The sequence below is a fragment of the Cynocephalus volans genome, chromosome 8 (genome assembly GCF_027409185.1).
Source record: "Cynocephalus volans isolate mCynVol1 chromosome 8, mCynVol1.pri, whole genome shotgun sequence".
Taxonomy (NCBI): Eukaryota; Metazoa; Chordata; class Mammalia; order Dermoptera; family Cynocephalidae; genus Cynocephalus; species Cynocephalus volans.
In genome coordinates this window covers 16,175,712-16,192,328 of record NC_084467.1, presented here as the reverse complement: position 1 = coordinate 16,192,328, position 16,617 = coordinate 16,175,712, and the positions used below count along the sequence as shown (strand labels likewise).

The window sequence follows — 16,617 nt, the reverse complement described above, 5'->3', positions numbered from 1 at the left end:
GTTATATCAGCCCGAGCAGACTTAAGACATTCAGTCTTCATATTCTGTTCCAATTAACCAATTTCAGTGTGTCTCCTGAGCAGCCACTGTCCAGCAGACAACATATGCTGACTTTAACAGTGTCATAATCCTGTTTAATTAATCATTTCTTAAGGACAAAACAAATTTTCCATGAATCGCTATTCTCAGAGGATATGTCCTCACTGGCCAGTTCCCATATTTCCATAACCTGTCAACCATCCCCAGACAGCATAAAGATCATGTTCCAGAACAAGTCTTTAGGGAACTGAGTAACTTGGCATTTATCCATTTAGAGATAGGTTCTTGCAAATCTGTGGCCATTCTGCTGATAATTCGGTTTTCATACTTGTGAATATATCTGAAAAGCTTGTGCACAGTCACATGTTCTTTATGCTGTATACATGTGAAATTTTCCTTGATCGTTGTTTTAGGGTAGCAGGTATCGTTTCTCTTGCTTTTCGTGATTCCCTCATTTCTCAGTGAGCTAACTTTGCTTATATCCTTTCTTTGGTAGCTGTGTTATTACAAAATAGGTTACTCTTAGTTTTTAATCATAGACATGTCAGATATAGCTCTAGGTGTTTAAATATGTTAGTTGTTTATTGGGCCCTTATTATGTGTCAGTCTCTACTATGTGCTTTACCTAGACTATCTCATTCAATCCTTCCAACAGTCCTAAGAGATAGAGGTTATTATCCCCCCCAAAACAAAAAAGAAACAGTTTTGGTGAAGCTAAATAACTTGGCCAAAGTCACATGGCATATGTAGGATTATGACTATTTCTAAAACTCCCATTTCAACAGCTGTTTTATAATCTCCTTCAATCTACAGTCGTTAAAATGTCTCCTTTTGCAGATGAAGGGACTGAAGCTCAATGAGGTAACTTGCTCAGATTAACACAGTTGATTAGTTATAGAGCTGGGATTCAAACCCTAATTTTGTGACTCAGTTCGTAGTACTCTTTCAATTTCAGTGTTCCATACACCCCAGTTACAGCTTACTTATCTGTGACTTATTAAAGAGCTTCCACAAAACCTATTTTATTGGATGCTCAAAGCTGCCCTCCCATTTGGACACAGGTACTGTACCTCCCTTGTGTTAGATGATGAAACTGTAACTTGGGTTATGAGAATTGCCTTTGTAAGCAAATCTTTTGATACTTAACCTGGCTCTTTCAACATCTCCTTTGCCTTATGTCATTTCTATTTGTTCCTGTCAACCAAACGATCACAAGTGGTATTTATTTCATCTTTCTGACTTTTACTGGAAGTGCATGTACTTATTTTAACACATGTCTCTCTCACCATATGGAAGTGGCTTGGATTGTCCTACTGTTGTCCATATTTCTTCCATTTTCCACACAGTAAATCCACAGTTCAGGAAATATCTCTTTATAGTTGATATATTGTGGGCCAGGCCTTTTTCTCTTATCAGTCAAGTTATGTACTTAATGTTAATATAGATGATGCTGGTGAATATGCCAAGAGGCTAGATAGGACTTTTTGGTTGGTTGGTCTTGTGCTGCTATCAAGTAGCAAATTGGATATAACTGCTGATTTTTAGAACCCTTAGTTTGTTCTAGAACTTAATGTTATGTTGGTGCTATACTGTATATCAGCCTGCTCATGGATATACTTCTTGGTTCTCTTGTATTTCTTGGCTTTTGTTTTTTTGGGTTTTTGTTTTATTTTGTTTTGTTGGTAGCTAGCCAGATTGTACCCTGGACCTTAGTTATATCAGCACCATGCTCTAACCAACTGAGCTAACTGGCCAGCCCTTCTTTTGTATTTCTTAATCAGTGCATTATTATGTATTCTGGGTCTTATTTAGTAGAAAAAAGTGTTCTACTTTAGCTTTTCTTTTGGAAAATCTTTGCTTTCATATAGCATTTCTTTTCTTGAAGGCTGATAAACTCTTGAACCCTTTTGTGTGACTGTAGAGTAGACCCAACTATGAAATGACCTATAGTTTCTTCCGTTTGGCCAGAATTTGAAGTAAGGATATATTGGCTTTCCTGTGATTGTCTAAAAAATTATTTGATGATGTTTCCCTCTTCTTAAGTTAATAAAAGAAATGTGTAATGTAACACTTGGTCCCTTGGTTGATTAGAACTAGACTTGTTGAATCATCTTTCATACATCAGAGGTAATGTAGTATAGAGTGTGCCTTCAGTTCTAGCACAAATATACTATAGCATCATGGTCCTCAGTTCTGAAGAGGTTTCTCAGCCTTGATCGGCAGCAGTCCAAGTCCATTCTGGTTGATAATATTAACTATTTTGTGATTTTCACCGAAATCTTCCATTAAGCCTAGGGCAAAGACCATGCATACATTTCAGAACTTGGGGAGCCACTTTGTAATTCCAGAAAAACCATTTGCCATGTCATGCAATAGCTTTTCAAAATGTTGTTCAGTGAGATTTAATCTGTAAAATAGAATGTTTTATCAGAATCACTGCTGCAGTTTGCTGTCTTTATATTCCAAACACACTCAGGAACATCTCTGTGTTTGATTACAAGTAACCTTGAAGATAGGAGTTAATACAGTTACTAGAAAGCAATTGTTACTAGATTTAAATAAAAACCTTGTAAGCCTCTTGCCTCCAAATGGCCCTCCCCCTGGGCCTTTCTGTGTGTTGAAAGAATGTTTCTAAAATGGCTATTTGTTAGGCCAAAATTTTGGAGAGCTAGTATTTTCTTTTGGCACATAAGAAATAATCAGTAAACATACTATATTGATAATTAAGGTAAGTACTACTAGCATTACAGTGTTATGACATTCCACTGAGGAAAGACATCTCAAAAATCCTCAATGTCCTGTCCTCTACTTCTTTTTAGAATAAGGATCTCACCTTACTATAGCAGTTTCCTATGTCCATGAAATTCTCCCCTGCTTTACATTATCTCTATTTGTTCCTCTAAACTAAAACACTTAGAATGGTAGTTTAAAAAGAAAAAAAAGTGTAGGATCATAATTCCAATGATATGACATGGATTTCCAAGTCAGCTAGAGGCATAGCTGTGGCCTTAAAAGATACTGTACATTTACATGAGAAGAATGTGTGTCTTCTGTGTGTAAAATTAAAGACATCTTAATGTTGAATTATGAAATGCCTTAAATTATAAAACCTTTTGTAGAATGCTTACCTGTGGTTTAGTAAGCAGTATTTTGTACAATAAAAATAGGTATTTTGAATGTCTTTAAGTAATCTTGCTACTTTTACATTTTCATGTCTGGATGCAGCTGAAAGTACCCATGGCAGACAAGCCTGGTAACACAGTGAATTTCCGGAAGCTGCTACTGAACCGTTGCCAGAAGGAGTTTGAAAAAGATAAAGCAGATGATGATGTCTTTGAGAAGAAGCAGAAAGAACTTGAGGCAGCCAGTGCTGTAAGTATTTTCACAGTAAGACAGTCCTTGTGCACTTTGAGTTTTAAGTAGAATTTTCATGGAGCTGGATACAGCATCCCTCTGCTACCTTAAGAGTTGCCTGTATCCTTTTTTTCATGAAGAGATACCATATTGATATTTAGGAGAATTCTTTGTTCCTTTTAGTGCTAAATGTTAGAGTAACTCAACCCTCCAAGCCAGGGATTCAGACTAGGCTAGGGCAGAGAGGTGGTTGCTGTATTCCAGAAATCTGAAATTGGTGCAGACTTTTGAGTATAGTTCAGTTTTCTGAGGAGTAGGTCCATAGTTGCTGTCAGATTCTCAGTGGGCATCCGACCCACAGCAAGGGTAAGGACCATGAATATCAGTGTGTATCATGCAGTAAAGCTTTCATCATCAAGATGCTATTGCTCCTTACACAACAGCCAGAGGAAAGAACGAGACTTCATGATGAACTGGAAGAAGCCAAGGACAAAGCCCGGCGGAGATCCATTGGTAACATCAAGTTTATTGGAGAACTCTTTAAACTCAAAATGCTGACGGAAGCCATCATGCATGACTGTGTGGTGAAGCTGCTAAAGAACCACGATGAGGAATCTCTGGAGTGCCTGTGTCGCCTGCTCACCACCATTGGCAAAGACCTGGACTTTGAGAAAGCAAAGGTAAAAATTCAGAAACTCGGAAACCTCCAGCAGGGGCTCTTTGTCAGTTGCAAAAGAACTTAGGCTGTCAGCGAAAGAGTTCCATTTTACCCCAACAGTCTAAGCTGTTTATTTTTCTTTTTCCCATCTCAGTGTGTTTGACCATCATGCTCCTTACCACATTTCCATTAGAGTCAGAGGTGAACAGGGTCCCAGATTATATAAAACCCAGTTTGTAAATTGTTCAGATTATTTATCCTTTGTCTTTTTTCTTCCTCCATAACCATTTCACAGGTCATTTGTAATGTTTAGCAAGTTGTGAAAAGAAATAAGAAGAGAAAAGCTGCATGCGCCAGGCCTGGGGGTGGTGCAGAAATGAGGAAGACCCAGTAGCTTTCTTAAGTTTACGCTTTAGTTAATGACACAGCTCTCTAACCATAATATAAGAAATCATTAAAAATTTCAGTGTTAGGCTATAAAAGAAAAAGAAAGAAAGAAAAAAATTATGAAAAATACTATAATTCAAATTTGGTGCTGTTCCAATAAGGGATATAGAAATTAGAGATGCTTCAAAGAGGTGTCAGAAATGTTTCATAACTTTTGAATCAGCTAGGATTATGTTTGGCTGTGACAGAAAACCCCAAATATCAGTGGTTTATACAAGATGATTGAAGTCTGTTTCTCACTTATGTAAACAGAGTTCAGAAGTAAGTACTTCTAACTTAACATTCTACCATTCCTACAGTGGAAACTTTGTCCTTATTCTCAGCATAGAAGGTAGGAAGGGAGGCAAAGGACAGAGCCACCACTATCTTAAGGAAGGTTTCAGGGAGTTGCAATATAACATTTCCATGTATATTCTGGCCTATAATTAATGACCAAAGCCAGCTGCCAGGGATCCTGGAAAATTTTGAGTGGTCATGTGCTCAATTGAAAATTCTACCACATTAACCTTTTTGTCTCTAAGTTGTTATTCCTTAGATCATTTAAAAATTCTGCATGGTAAAATTACGTTTGATTCCTTAGTCAGGAATACTAAGGATTTTGTCTCTTGTAGCCACGTATGGACCAGTACTTTAATCAGATGGAGAAAATTGTGAAAGAAAGAAAAACCTCATCTAGGATTCGATTCATGCTTCAAGATGTGATAGACCTAAGGCTGGTGAGTAGGGGAAAAAATAATAATAAGCCTATCAGTTCATTCTCTTTTAAGGATTGAGTTGGGGAAGGATGTCCTATTATTTGCATGTGTAAAGATCTTAATGCTTTTGCTTCAGGACTCTTAGAACTTGAATTGGTAAACTTTAATGAGAGAGTTATAGAAAAGGACAAAAGACCTGTTGCTTGTAACATGTTTTTTCTCCTTACTCTGATTATCATACCACAGTGCAATTTTGAAATCAGCCATTCTGAATTCAAACTGTGGTCAATTAAATTTAGCCAATTAAATTAGTAAGCTGAATAATCAGAAAGTCTCATTTTCACAATGAATACATTTAACTTCCCTGAGCCTTACATTTTTAGTTTCTAAAATGGGGATGTCGATTACCTTGCAGATTTGTTATAAAGAGTCAGTGAGATAATTATGTAAGTGCCCAGCTCATCAATGTTGATGTTTTCTTCTCTATTGTTTTCCCTATAGACCCGCCTGTTCTGCTGCTTTTTTTTTCTCATTTCTCATACCAGGTGCAGTTTTTGTCACTGCCGCCTCTTTTCTCTTTTCGTGGTTTAACTCCTGTAGAGAATATACTATAGCCAACTCTAAACAAGAGAAAGTGAATGCAATTCCCACCTCTTCCCTGTCCTACACCAGGCCGGATAGCACTGATAGCATATTACCAAAGCCACACCCAGTTGATCACAATTTGCATGCTGATTTAAACATGTTTGCCATCTTTGTCTCTAGTCAATGTAAATAAATATAAAAAACTTCTCCACCTATACCTTCAACCACTTATACTTGTATGAGGTGTTGAGACTGTATCTGGGAAGGAACGAGGAAGTATAAAGAGACACCTTGTTTTGTCCTTAGTAGAGAGGATAACCAAAGGGCAGAGTAATGTGGCACTTTGTATAGGATACCAGAACTGTGATATTGAAGGAGAAAATATGCTAGTCATTCTCGATTTAGGATCCTAGGATACCAGAACCATGATATTGAAGGAGGAAATATGCTAGTCATTCTCGATTTAGGACCCCTATAGAGTGTGATATTAACTAAGTAGTAATACCCCAGATAAAGGCAAGGCTAAGGAATTTTCATCCTTCTTGATTCGTCTTCTCTCCTCCTTTCGAATGTACAAAGTAATGATAAAATATATTTTGGGCCAGTCTTTCACTCTGTCTTTTTTTATCTAATGGCTTTTGGAATGTTCAGCATACAGTTGACCAGGGTCAATTTAGAAGAATTTCATTCTTTGGCTCTAATCCCTAAAGTGCATATAGTGCCATCTATAAGACAGTTGAGAATCTGCCGTAATACCAAATTTTGTAGATTTTTTATACGTTTCCAGCCATGAATAGTACAGATTTTTTCATTTTTTCATTTTTATTTTTAATGATCTGATAACCTTATTTTCTACCTTTATAGTGTAATTGGGTATCTCGAAGAGCAGATCAAGGGCCTAAAACTATTGAACAGATTCACAAAGAGGCTAAAATAGAAGAACAAGAAGAGCAAAGGAAGGTCCAACAGCTCATGACCAAAGAGAAGAGAAGACCAGGTGAGGGCTGCAGTCCACCATGCTTGGGAGGACTTGGAATTTAAGGGGTAGTTATTTAAGAATTCTCTATTTAGGTGTAAAGTGAAACCAGAAAGAATAGCCCAAATAATAAAGCGGCAGTTGTCAGTGAAGCACTTTCACCTAGAGACTAGTTATTGAGTTAAAAGCAGAAAATGCAGGAACTAAACATGATTTCTTGACTACTTCAAAACCAGTAATCAACAAAACTTTATTGAGCATCTTCTGTATACTCAGTGTTGGTAAGAGATAAAAAAAGCAGAAAATATATTTCCTTCCCTATAAAAACTTACAGTATATCTGGGAACATTTGTCAAGCAAATGGAAGATAGTATCAATTATGAAGTATATTCTCCATTAAGGTTGTTAAAATTTAGAGAAAAGAGAGAGAAAGCTGGAAGAAATCTTTGTGTAGGACCCACTTGAACCTAAGTCTTGAAGGATGGTTGATATTTGGAAGAGAAGGATTTTAGTCATGAAATTAAAATAAAATACATTGTAAAAAGGAATAAACAAGCCTAATTGAAGCAAAATTTAAGTGTTAAGGGCAATGGAAAAATGTTTGTCTGGAAGAATGGAGCTATATTAAGAACTTTTGACTTGATTTGGTAAACATTAAGGAGCCATTCTAAATTTCTGAACAAAGGAGTAATGTCATGCTTGAGGTATGTAATAAACATTAGTCTCTTCTTTGCATGATGAACCAAAGGGGTACATTGAACTCAGCAATTTTGCCGTTGCTGAAATCCTGTGTGTAAGGAGGAGAGACTTTGTAGCAATAAGAATAGAATGGAAGAAAAAGATGCAAAAAATATAACAGGTGAAATAGAAGGCATTATATGCTCGAGAAAATAGTCCATTGACTAAATTTAGGAATAGTGGACGAGGAAACCTTTTTAAGAGGGAAATAATAATTTTTCTTTTGAGCCTGTTTATTTTTAGATGACCATGAGATATCCAAATGGAAATGCTCGGTAATCCACTTTGCAGTGAGATGATTATGGTAGTGACTGGGTCATACAGTATAGTAGTTGAGAGTATAGACTCTGGAGCCTAACTGGCTTTAATTTCAGCTGTTCTGCTTCCCAGCTGTATGACCTTGCACAAGTCACTTTATCTATAAAATGGAACTACCTCGTATTTGCATGGGGATGAAATGAGGTAATATATGTAAACTGTTCAGCATAGTATTTGGCTTATAGTAAAGGCACAATAACATTAGTTATTCTTTATCACAGACACAGTAGAGCTCATAGGAGACATGATTCCTCCAGGGAAGGGAGTTTACTTAAAGTTTCATAGGATGCTACACTTAATCACTTCCCTCACCCTAGTGTATAGCACAGTGTCTTTCAGGTAATGACTTTTATTTATTATTGAACTAGATTGAGAGAGAAAAGGAGAAGATATCAAAGCCTAATCCATAGAGGATGTCCACAGATGACTAAAGGAAGAAGGAACTCTTGGAAAAATGACAGAGAAAGAGCAAGTGGAGAGAAAGAACTAGGAAATAAGTGTCATAGAAATAAGGAAGATGCAAGTCTGTTCATGATCAGTAATATCAGATAGCCCAGAGAAAATCAAGGAGTATGTAAGGATCAGAAAAGCTTTTGGGTAGACAGTTTGGTGATCTTTCATTCATTCATTCAGCAAATATTTATTGAGTGCCTGTCACTTAACAGGAGAGATAAAGTCTGTTCCCTCATGCAGCTTACATCTTACTGGGGGGTGGATGGGAAGACAGTAAGTAAATACTTAAGTAAAATATACTTGTATAATTTGTCAAATAAGCTTGTTCTATAGAAAAATAAACAAGGGAAGTGTTGTGCTTCCAGCTTCATTTTTTTTGTTCAGGATTGCATTGGCTATTTGGGGTCTTTTGTTGTTCCATATGAATATTACAATTGCTTTTTCTATTTCTGTGAAGAATGTCATTGGTATTTTGATGTGGATTGTTTTGAATCTGTAGATTGCTTTGGGTAGAATAGACATTTTCACGATGTTAATTCTTCCAATCCATGAACAAGGAATATCTTTCCATCTTTTTGTGTCCTCTTTAATTTCTTTCAGTAGTGTTTTGTAGTTCTCGTTGTAGAGATCTTTCACCTCCTTGGTTAAATTGATTCCTAGGAATTTTATTTTTTTGGCAGCTATTGTAAATGGGCTTGCTTTCTTGATTTCTTTTTCTGCTAGTTTGTTATCAAGTATAAGAACGCTACTGATTTTTGGGTGTTGGTTTTGGGCATCAACTTCAAATTATATTACAAAGGTATTACAACCAAAAGAACATGGTGCTGGCATAAAAAGACCCTCGGATCAATGGAACAGAATAGAAAACCCAGGAATCAACCCACATACTCACAGCCAACTGATCTTTGACAAAGTCAACAAGAACATACATTGAGGAAAAGACTGCCTCTTCAATAATTGGTTCTGGGAAAACTGGACATCCATATGCAGAAGAATGAAACTGGATCTGTACCTCTCACCATATACCAAAATCAGCTCAAAATGGACTTAAATATAAGACCTGAAGCCATAAAATTACTAAAAGAAAATATAGGGAAAACACTCTAATAAGTAGGACTGGGCAAAGACTTTATGAGTAAGACCCCCAAAGCACAAGCAACAAAAGAAAAAATAAACAAACAGGATTATATCAACCTAAAAAGCTTCTGCACAGCAAAGGAAGCAACAGAGGAAAGACAACCTATGGAATGGGAGAAAAATTTGCAAACTATATATCTGACAAGGGATTAATATTCAGAATATATAAGAAACTCAAACAACTGTACAGTAAAAAAAACCAGATAATCCAATTAAAAAATGGGCAAAGGAGATGCATAGACATTTCTCAAAGGAAGACATACAAATGGCCAACAGGTATGTGAAAAAATTCTCAACATCACTAATTGTCAGGGAAATGCAAATCAAAACCACATTGAGATATCATCTCACCCCAGTTAGACTGGCCTTTATTAAAAAGACCAAGAATAGCAATTGGTGGCAAGGATGCAGGGAAAGGGGAACTCTTCTACACTGTTGGTGAGACTATGAATTAGTACAGCCATTATGGAAAGCAGTATGGAGGTTTCTCATATAACTACAGAAGTACTCCCATATGATCCAGCAATTCCACTACTGGGTATATATGCAAAGGAATGGAAATCAGCATTCGAAGGGATACCTGCACTCATGTTCATTGCAGCTCCATTTACAACAACCTAAATATGGAACCAACCATCTACAGACAACTGGATGAGGAAAATGTGGTGTATATATACACAATGGAATACTACTCAGCCATAAGAAAGAATGAAATTCTGCCATTTGCAGCAACATGAATGAGCCTGGAGAAAATTACGTTAAGTGAAATAAGCAGAAAAAGAAATACCGCATGTCCTCACTCATAACTAGGTGCTAAGAAGGAAAGAAAAGACAGAGAAAAGAGAGAGAGAGAGGAGAGAGAGAGAAACCACAATAATAATAGGTTGGGTAAGGGGCATAAAGAAAAATCACAATTTGTAATAATGAATATGCTAATTAAAGAAAAGGAGTGTAAGGCTTGGTGAACAGAGGTTGCAGTAGGGAAGTTGGGGAACCTATTAAAATTGATGTTAACAGTTTGAGCAAAGATCTAAAGCAGCTTAAGGAGTTAAATCATGTGGATATCTGGGGAAAGAAGGTTTTAGGTCATGGGAATAATAAGTACAAAGGTCCTGAAGCAGCATTTTCAAAGAACAGCAAGGAGCCTAGGGTGGCTGGAGCAAAGGGCCTGTGTTAGTTTGTTTCTGTTGCTTATAACAAAATATATGGAACTGAGTATTTTATAAAGAAAATGAAATTTATTGCTTACAGTTTATGAGGCTGGGAAGTCCGCAGTCCAGGGAACATATCTGATGAGAGCCGTAGTAGTGGTGACAGTGATGGCAGAGTATCACATTGCAAAAAATTGCAGAGCAGAGAGAGCAGAGACTAACCTCCTCATTCACTCTTCTTTTTAAAGCCCTCAGAACCATGCCCCTGACCACCATTTTTAATCCATTCATTACGGCATGGTCCTACAATCTAATCATCTCCTCAAGGCCCTACCTTTCAGTTAACATAATTGATTTCCCACCCTCAACAGTTACAGTAGGGATCAAGTTTGGAGGGACATTCAACCAAAAACATTCCACCCCTGCCCCCCAAAACTCATGTCCTTTTCACATACAAATACATTCATTTCATCCTTAAAGTCTTATTTCAACTCAAAAGTCCAAAGTTCAAAGTCCCATGTGTGAAATCAAAAAGAAGTTATATACTGCCAAGATACAATGGTGAGGCAAGCATAGGGTACATATTTCCATTACCAAAGGGAGAAATAAGCTAAAAGAAAGGTGTAATAGGTCCCAAGCAAGTCTGAAACCCAGCAGGGCAGGCAGTAAATCTTAAAGCTGGCAAATCATGTACCTTGATACCATGTTCTACATCCTACACATGGCTGGTGCAGGGGTTGAGACCCCAAGTCTTTAGGCAGCTCCATTTCTTTGGCTTTCCTGGTCTCAGGTGATGCTTCAGCTCTCCCAGATTGGCGTTCCACTCTGGTAGCTCCACATTCTGGGGTCTCCTTGGCAGTCCCGTTGTCTTGGCTCCACTAGACATGGTGCTGTTGGGGTTTCTCTGCTGTAACTCTGACCCCACCTTTCCGCTTGGCATTGCTCTAGTGAAGGCTGTCTGCGGTGACTCTGCCCCTGTGGTAGATCTCTTCCTGGGACCCCAGACTTTTCCACACATCGTTTGGAATCTGGGTGGAGGCTCCCAAGCCTTCACATCTCTGGCATTCTGCTAGCCTGCAGACCTATTACTATGGGGACACTGCCAAGGCTTCCATTGTATCTTTCAAAGCTGCAGGTCCAGCCATGCCTGGGGCCAATTTAGCTACAGCTAGAATAGCCAAAGCAGTTGGAGTGCTGGTGTGGGGAGCAGCATTCCAAGGTGGCCCTGGGCAGCAAGCCCACGGAGAGCACCTCAGGCCTGTTCCCGAAGACCATTCTGTCTCCCTGGGCCTTTGGGCCTGAAATGGAAGGGTTGGTCCCAGAGGCTTCTGCAGTGCCTTCAGGGCCTTTTTCTCCTTCTCTTAATAATCCCTTTCTTTTCTACTACTCTTCTTAGCACCATTGCATTTTTCTTCTGGAATGCTCTCTACTTCTCTACCACATGGCCAGGCTGCAAATTTTCCGAATCTTTACACTCTGCTTCCCTTTTGATTTGTGGCTTTACATTGTGCCTTTGCTGCCATAATTCAGCATATACTGTTACAAGTAGCCATGCAGCTTCCTTAATGTTTTGCTACTTAGAAATTTCTTCTGCCAAGTATTCTGGTTCACAACTCTTAAGTTCCAACTTCCAAAAAGTCCTTAGGGCATGGACACAATATAGCCAAGTTCCTTGCCAGTCCATAGCAAAGTTGATCTTTGCTCCAGTTTCTAATAAGTCCCTTCTCATTTACATCTGTGACCTCCTTAGAGTGGTCTTTATAGTCCATATTTCCATAAGTATTCTGGTCACCACCATTTAACCAGTCTCTAAAACATTCCAAATTCCCTGGTTTTCTTTTTTTCTTCTGAGTCCTCCAAAGTCCTCCAACCTTTGCCTAACACCCAGTTCCAAAGCTGCTTCCACATTTTCATGTATTTGTTATAAGCAACACTGCACTTCTTTGGTACCAATTTCCTATATTAGTCTGTTTCTGTTGCTTGTAATAAAATACACAGAACTGGGTACTTTGTAAGAAAATGAAATTTATTGCTTACAGTTTCAGAGTCTAGGAAGTCCGAAGACTAGGGAACACATGTGGTGAGTCTTCTGTGGTGGTTGCTTTGCAGTAATGTAGGAGTCTCACATGGCAGAAAAATGGTGGAACAGAGAGAGCAGAGACCAACCTCATTCATTCTCTTTTTAAAGCCCTCAGAACACACCCATGACCACCATTTTTAATCCATTCATTATGGCATGGTCCTGCAATCTAATCACCTCTTCAAGGCCCCACCTTCCATTAACATAATAGATTTCCCACTGTCAACAGTTACAGTGTGGATCAAGTTTTGAGGGGACATTCAACTCAAGACTGGGCCTTGGGGAGAGTGGTAGAAGATGGGGACTGAGAGGTAGCAGGGAGCCAGATTAATTATTTAGAGCTTGGTACACCATTTGTAAGGAATCTTGTCTTTTTCTAAGTGAGATAGAAAGATATTAGAAGTGTTTTTGAACAGAAAAATGATAGGATATGACATATTTTACTAGGATCACACTGACTGCCATGAGGAAAACAGACAAGGGGGGAAGCAGACAAGCCAATGAGGAGGTTTTTATAGTAATTCAGGAAAGCAATGTCGGCGGCTTAAACAAAACTGCTAATGTTGGTAGTAGTTAGAAGGGGCTGGATTCTGCGTATATTGTGAAGGTTGAACTGACAAGATTTGTTGACAAATTGCGTGTGAAGTATGAGGGAATGAGGAGACAAGGTTTTCCACCTAAGTAGCTGAAATGTCGAAGAATCAGATTTGGGAGAAGAAAGCATACTTGATACCATTAAGTGAAATAAACTTTAGAATAAAAAATGTCTATCTGACTTCTCCCAAAGTGTTCTAGTCATTACCTTAATAAACATTAGATTTAGGCCTGTCTTGTCCAGCACTGAATTCCTTTGGGTCAGTTGGTTTCTTCTGTGTCAACAATGTTTCATGGGAGATGCAAAATAATCAGAGTTCTGCTTGATATTTTCATGCTATGGGTATTAAAAGAGTCTGTCAGCAGTGTTTTAACAGCTTCTTTTGTCTTTTTTCTTGGTTTTGATTGGAATTGCTCTGTTGAAAATATTGCTGACGGTGAGTATCAAACTGACATAAGACAGATGAGAGACTAGCTCATTCTGTTCTCCCTGCAGGTGTCCAGAGGGTGGACGAAGGTGGGTGGAACACTGTACAAGGGGCCAAGAACAGTCGAGTACTGGACCCCTCAAAATTCCTGAAAATTACAAAGGTGAGTGTAACATTTAAAACACAATTTACAGCAGTCCCAAAATATGAGTCTCAAAAGTACTTCATGCTTATATAAAATAGCAGTATTGCATATTTTATGGGATGGTTGTTTTTTAATGCAGAAACTTTTTTACAAGTCAGTATTGATCAGTGTATTCCACACACTTGTCTTGGCATTAGTCCTTTTTATTTCTACAAGAGTTTACTAGAAAGGAAGTGATATGATAACAAAGATACACCAGAAGTCTTCCTCAGTCATTGCAAGTTTTTATACAGCGTATGCTTAGTTCTGGGGAAGAAGCAGTTACCTGTTCAATTGTAACCATGAAAGGAATTAATGATTTGTCATATCCAAAGCCTGAAAGAAATCACAGAGGACCTACCGAATCATTCTGTAATAAAGGTTTAATGTATTCTACTTTCTTCTCTTTTGAGAATCCATGGATAGTAAGAGGAAAGAATTTCTCATAGCAGATGTTTTCAGCAGTAGAAGTTGATCACATTTTATAAATAGGATGAAGAACTTTGGAGAAAGTAGAGAAAACAGAATTAAGTTTGATAAAAGTGGAAACCTCTATGGTCCAGTGGGTTTTGCAAATCATTTGCAAGTCTAATTTGATCCTTACTTGTAATATATTTTCCATAGTTGTGCAAATTGGCAGCCTTCCAGCAGAATACTAAAGACAATATAAGCTAATGTGAAAATGTCAAATGAAAGAAGATATCTGACAAAAAGTAAAAGACTTTGAGAAAATTGGAATTAAAATGGGCTATGTCATTTGCATCTTCATGGTTTTGTCAAAGCTCTGCTTCAGGGTAGACATTCCCCCTCTGGATCTTTCTTGATGGTGTAATTAGCTAGGATCCTATTCTCCAAGATTCTAGTACATTCTTCTAGTTGTTTATGTCTCAGAACAGGAATTCTGTTGCTCAGTACAACTTGATTCCCATCCATCTCCATTTCCAGCAAGAGAAAATTTTAACCAAAACCTGTGTTTAAAGAATTCCTCCAACATCAGCCCTAACATCCTTGAGAATTACTTCAAAAAAATAACATTTGTGTTTTTAAATATTACAGTTTTTGTACATGGACACTATAAAAAAGAATAGTGCTGGTATCAAACCTCCAACATTACCACCTTAATATTTTGAAAAATACACAAATTAGTACTGGCTGGCTAGCTCAGTTGGTTAGAGCGTGGTGCTAACACCAAGGTCCAAGGGTTTGATCCCTGTACCAGCCAGCTGCCAAAAAAGAAAAATACGTAAATTGTTTGTTAATAAATTTTCTGTATTCAGAGAGAGTTACACTGTAGATGCTCTACATGAGTATCCTAGAAAAAGTTTAAAACCATTACACATATTCATTGTTAATTGGAAGAGATTTGTGTAACTGTATGTTACATAGTGAGGCAGTGTACTAAGAGTTGTCAGAATATAGAAATACCTTTGTTACAAAGAGCTGCCTTCTAGCTTTTATGTAATATGTGTTTTATGATAGTATGCATTACAGTATAATTCTCTTCACTTGTACTAAAGTTGTGCTTGGAGGGTTAAATGTGAGAGATATATCAGGCACCTTATCTCCCTATGTTCTCTAACATTTCATTCTCTTTTATTCCTCTTTATTGAATACTCATCTTCCACCCCCATCTCTAACCTTAACATGAAATTTTTGTGTCTGTTGACCTGTTTTCTGACAATCATGTAAAGAAATTAATGAGTTAATTTTGTAGTATTTCGTTTCCTTTTTTAAATTACTGGGCATTATAACATAAGAGCAGTCATTAGAAACTGCTTATATTTGGCAAATTAATAAACCATCTTAAATAGGAGAATGCGTTCTCCAGACCAGTGCCATCAAACTGTGTTTTACGGAAACTGGAGTCCATGGAAGTGATTCAGGGGCCACAGGGATCACACTTTAATGAGAACAGCCTCCGATTTATGTTTTTTGGTGGTGTCCTAGTTTTTGTCTTTGTTTTTGTTTTGTTTTGGTGGCTGGCCGGTACAGGGATCTGAACCCTTGACCTTGGTGTTATTAGCACCAAGCTTTCCCAAGTGAGCTAACTGGCCAGCCCCAATATATATTTCTTAAATTGCCATTCCAAACAGAATTTTGTTGCTAAAATTAGTTCTACTGCATAAAAAAAGAAAGAAGGAAAAGAAAAATTATTCTTTCAGAATATTTCCTATAATCAACTTGTGGTCACTTATGTTACAGCCCACAATTGATGAGAAAATTCAGTTGGTACCTAAAGCCCAGCTGGGCAGCTGGGGAAAAGGCAGCAGTGGTGGAGCAAAGGCAAGCGAGACTGGTAAGTGTGGAATGTCCCTTCTCCAGCCTAGGTGTGGTCGATTAGCATTGGCCTTACAGCACATTCTCACAGTCATTGAGTAATGATTTTAGAAAAAATTGCTGGCCCTCTCTGATTAGCGTAAATCAAGGGTTTCCTTCTCAGTAAGGATCCTTAGATATTTTATATTTTTAAAATTTTTCAGTTCAGTTAGGCTATTAAGATCTTAGTCTTTTAGGTTCCTCTGTTATTATGTTGTTGTTCACAAATTCAGTATAGTGAGAGAAATTACTGGGGCCCTAAATTAAAAGGGAACCTCATTTTGCTGAGAGTCTTAATATGCAGAAACATTTAATTTCAGGGAATTGTAAAAGAGTAAACAACTGCATTGAAACATTTTTCAAAATCATTATCAAAAATCAGATTTTGAGAGATTTGACTCTAGGAGTGAAAATGTTTGGACCATCACACACATGTCTTAGTAGCTATAGAAGCCCAGTGGAAA

The 16,617-nt window shown here is 37.7% G+C and overlaps 1 protein-coding gene across 10 annotated transcripts in view; it reads left to right on the top strand.

Moving 5' to 3' along the window:
* The window catches only part of EIF4G3 (eukaryotic translation initiation factor 4 gamma 3), a 311,414-nt gene that overhangs the window by 253,704 nt on the left and 41,093 nt on the right, over positions 1-16,617 (top strand). For all 10 annotated transcript variants that reach the window (XM_063105198.1, XM_063105197.1, XM_063105193.1 and 7 more), the window contains 6 exons: positions 3,265-3,411; positions 3,837-4,073; positions 5,110-5,214; positions 6,643-6,775; positions 13,722-13,816; positions 16,040-16,133. In XM_063105198.1, coding sequence (XP_062961268.1) covers positions 3,265-3,411; positions 3,837-4,073; positions 5,110-5,214; positions 6,643-6,775; positions 13,722-13,816; positions 16,040-16,133 — 811 coding nt within the window. The remainder of the gene's footprint in view (positions 1-3,264; positions 3,412-3,836; positions 4,074-5,109; positions 5,215-6,642; positions 6,776-13,721; positions 13,817-16,039; positions 16,134-16,617) is intronic.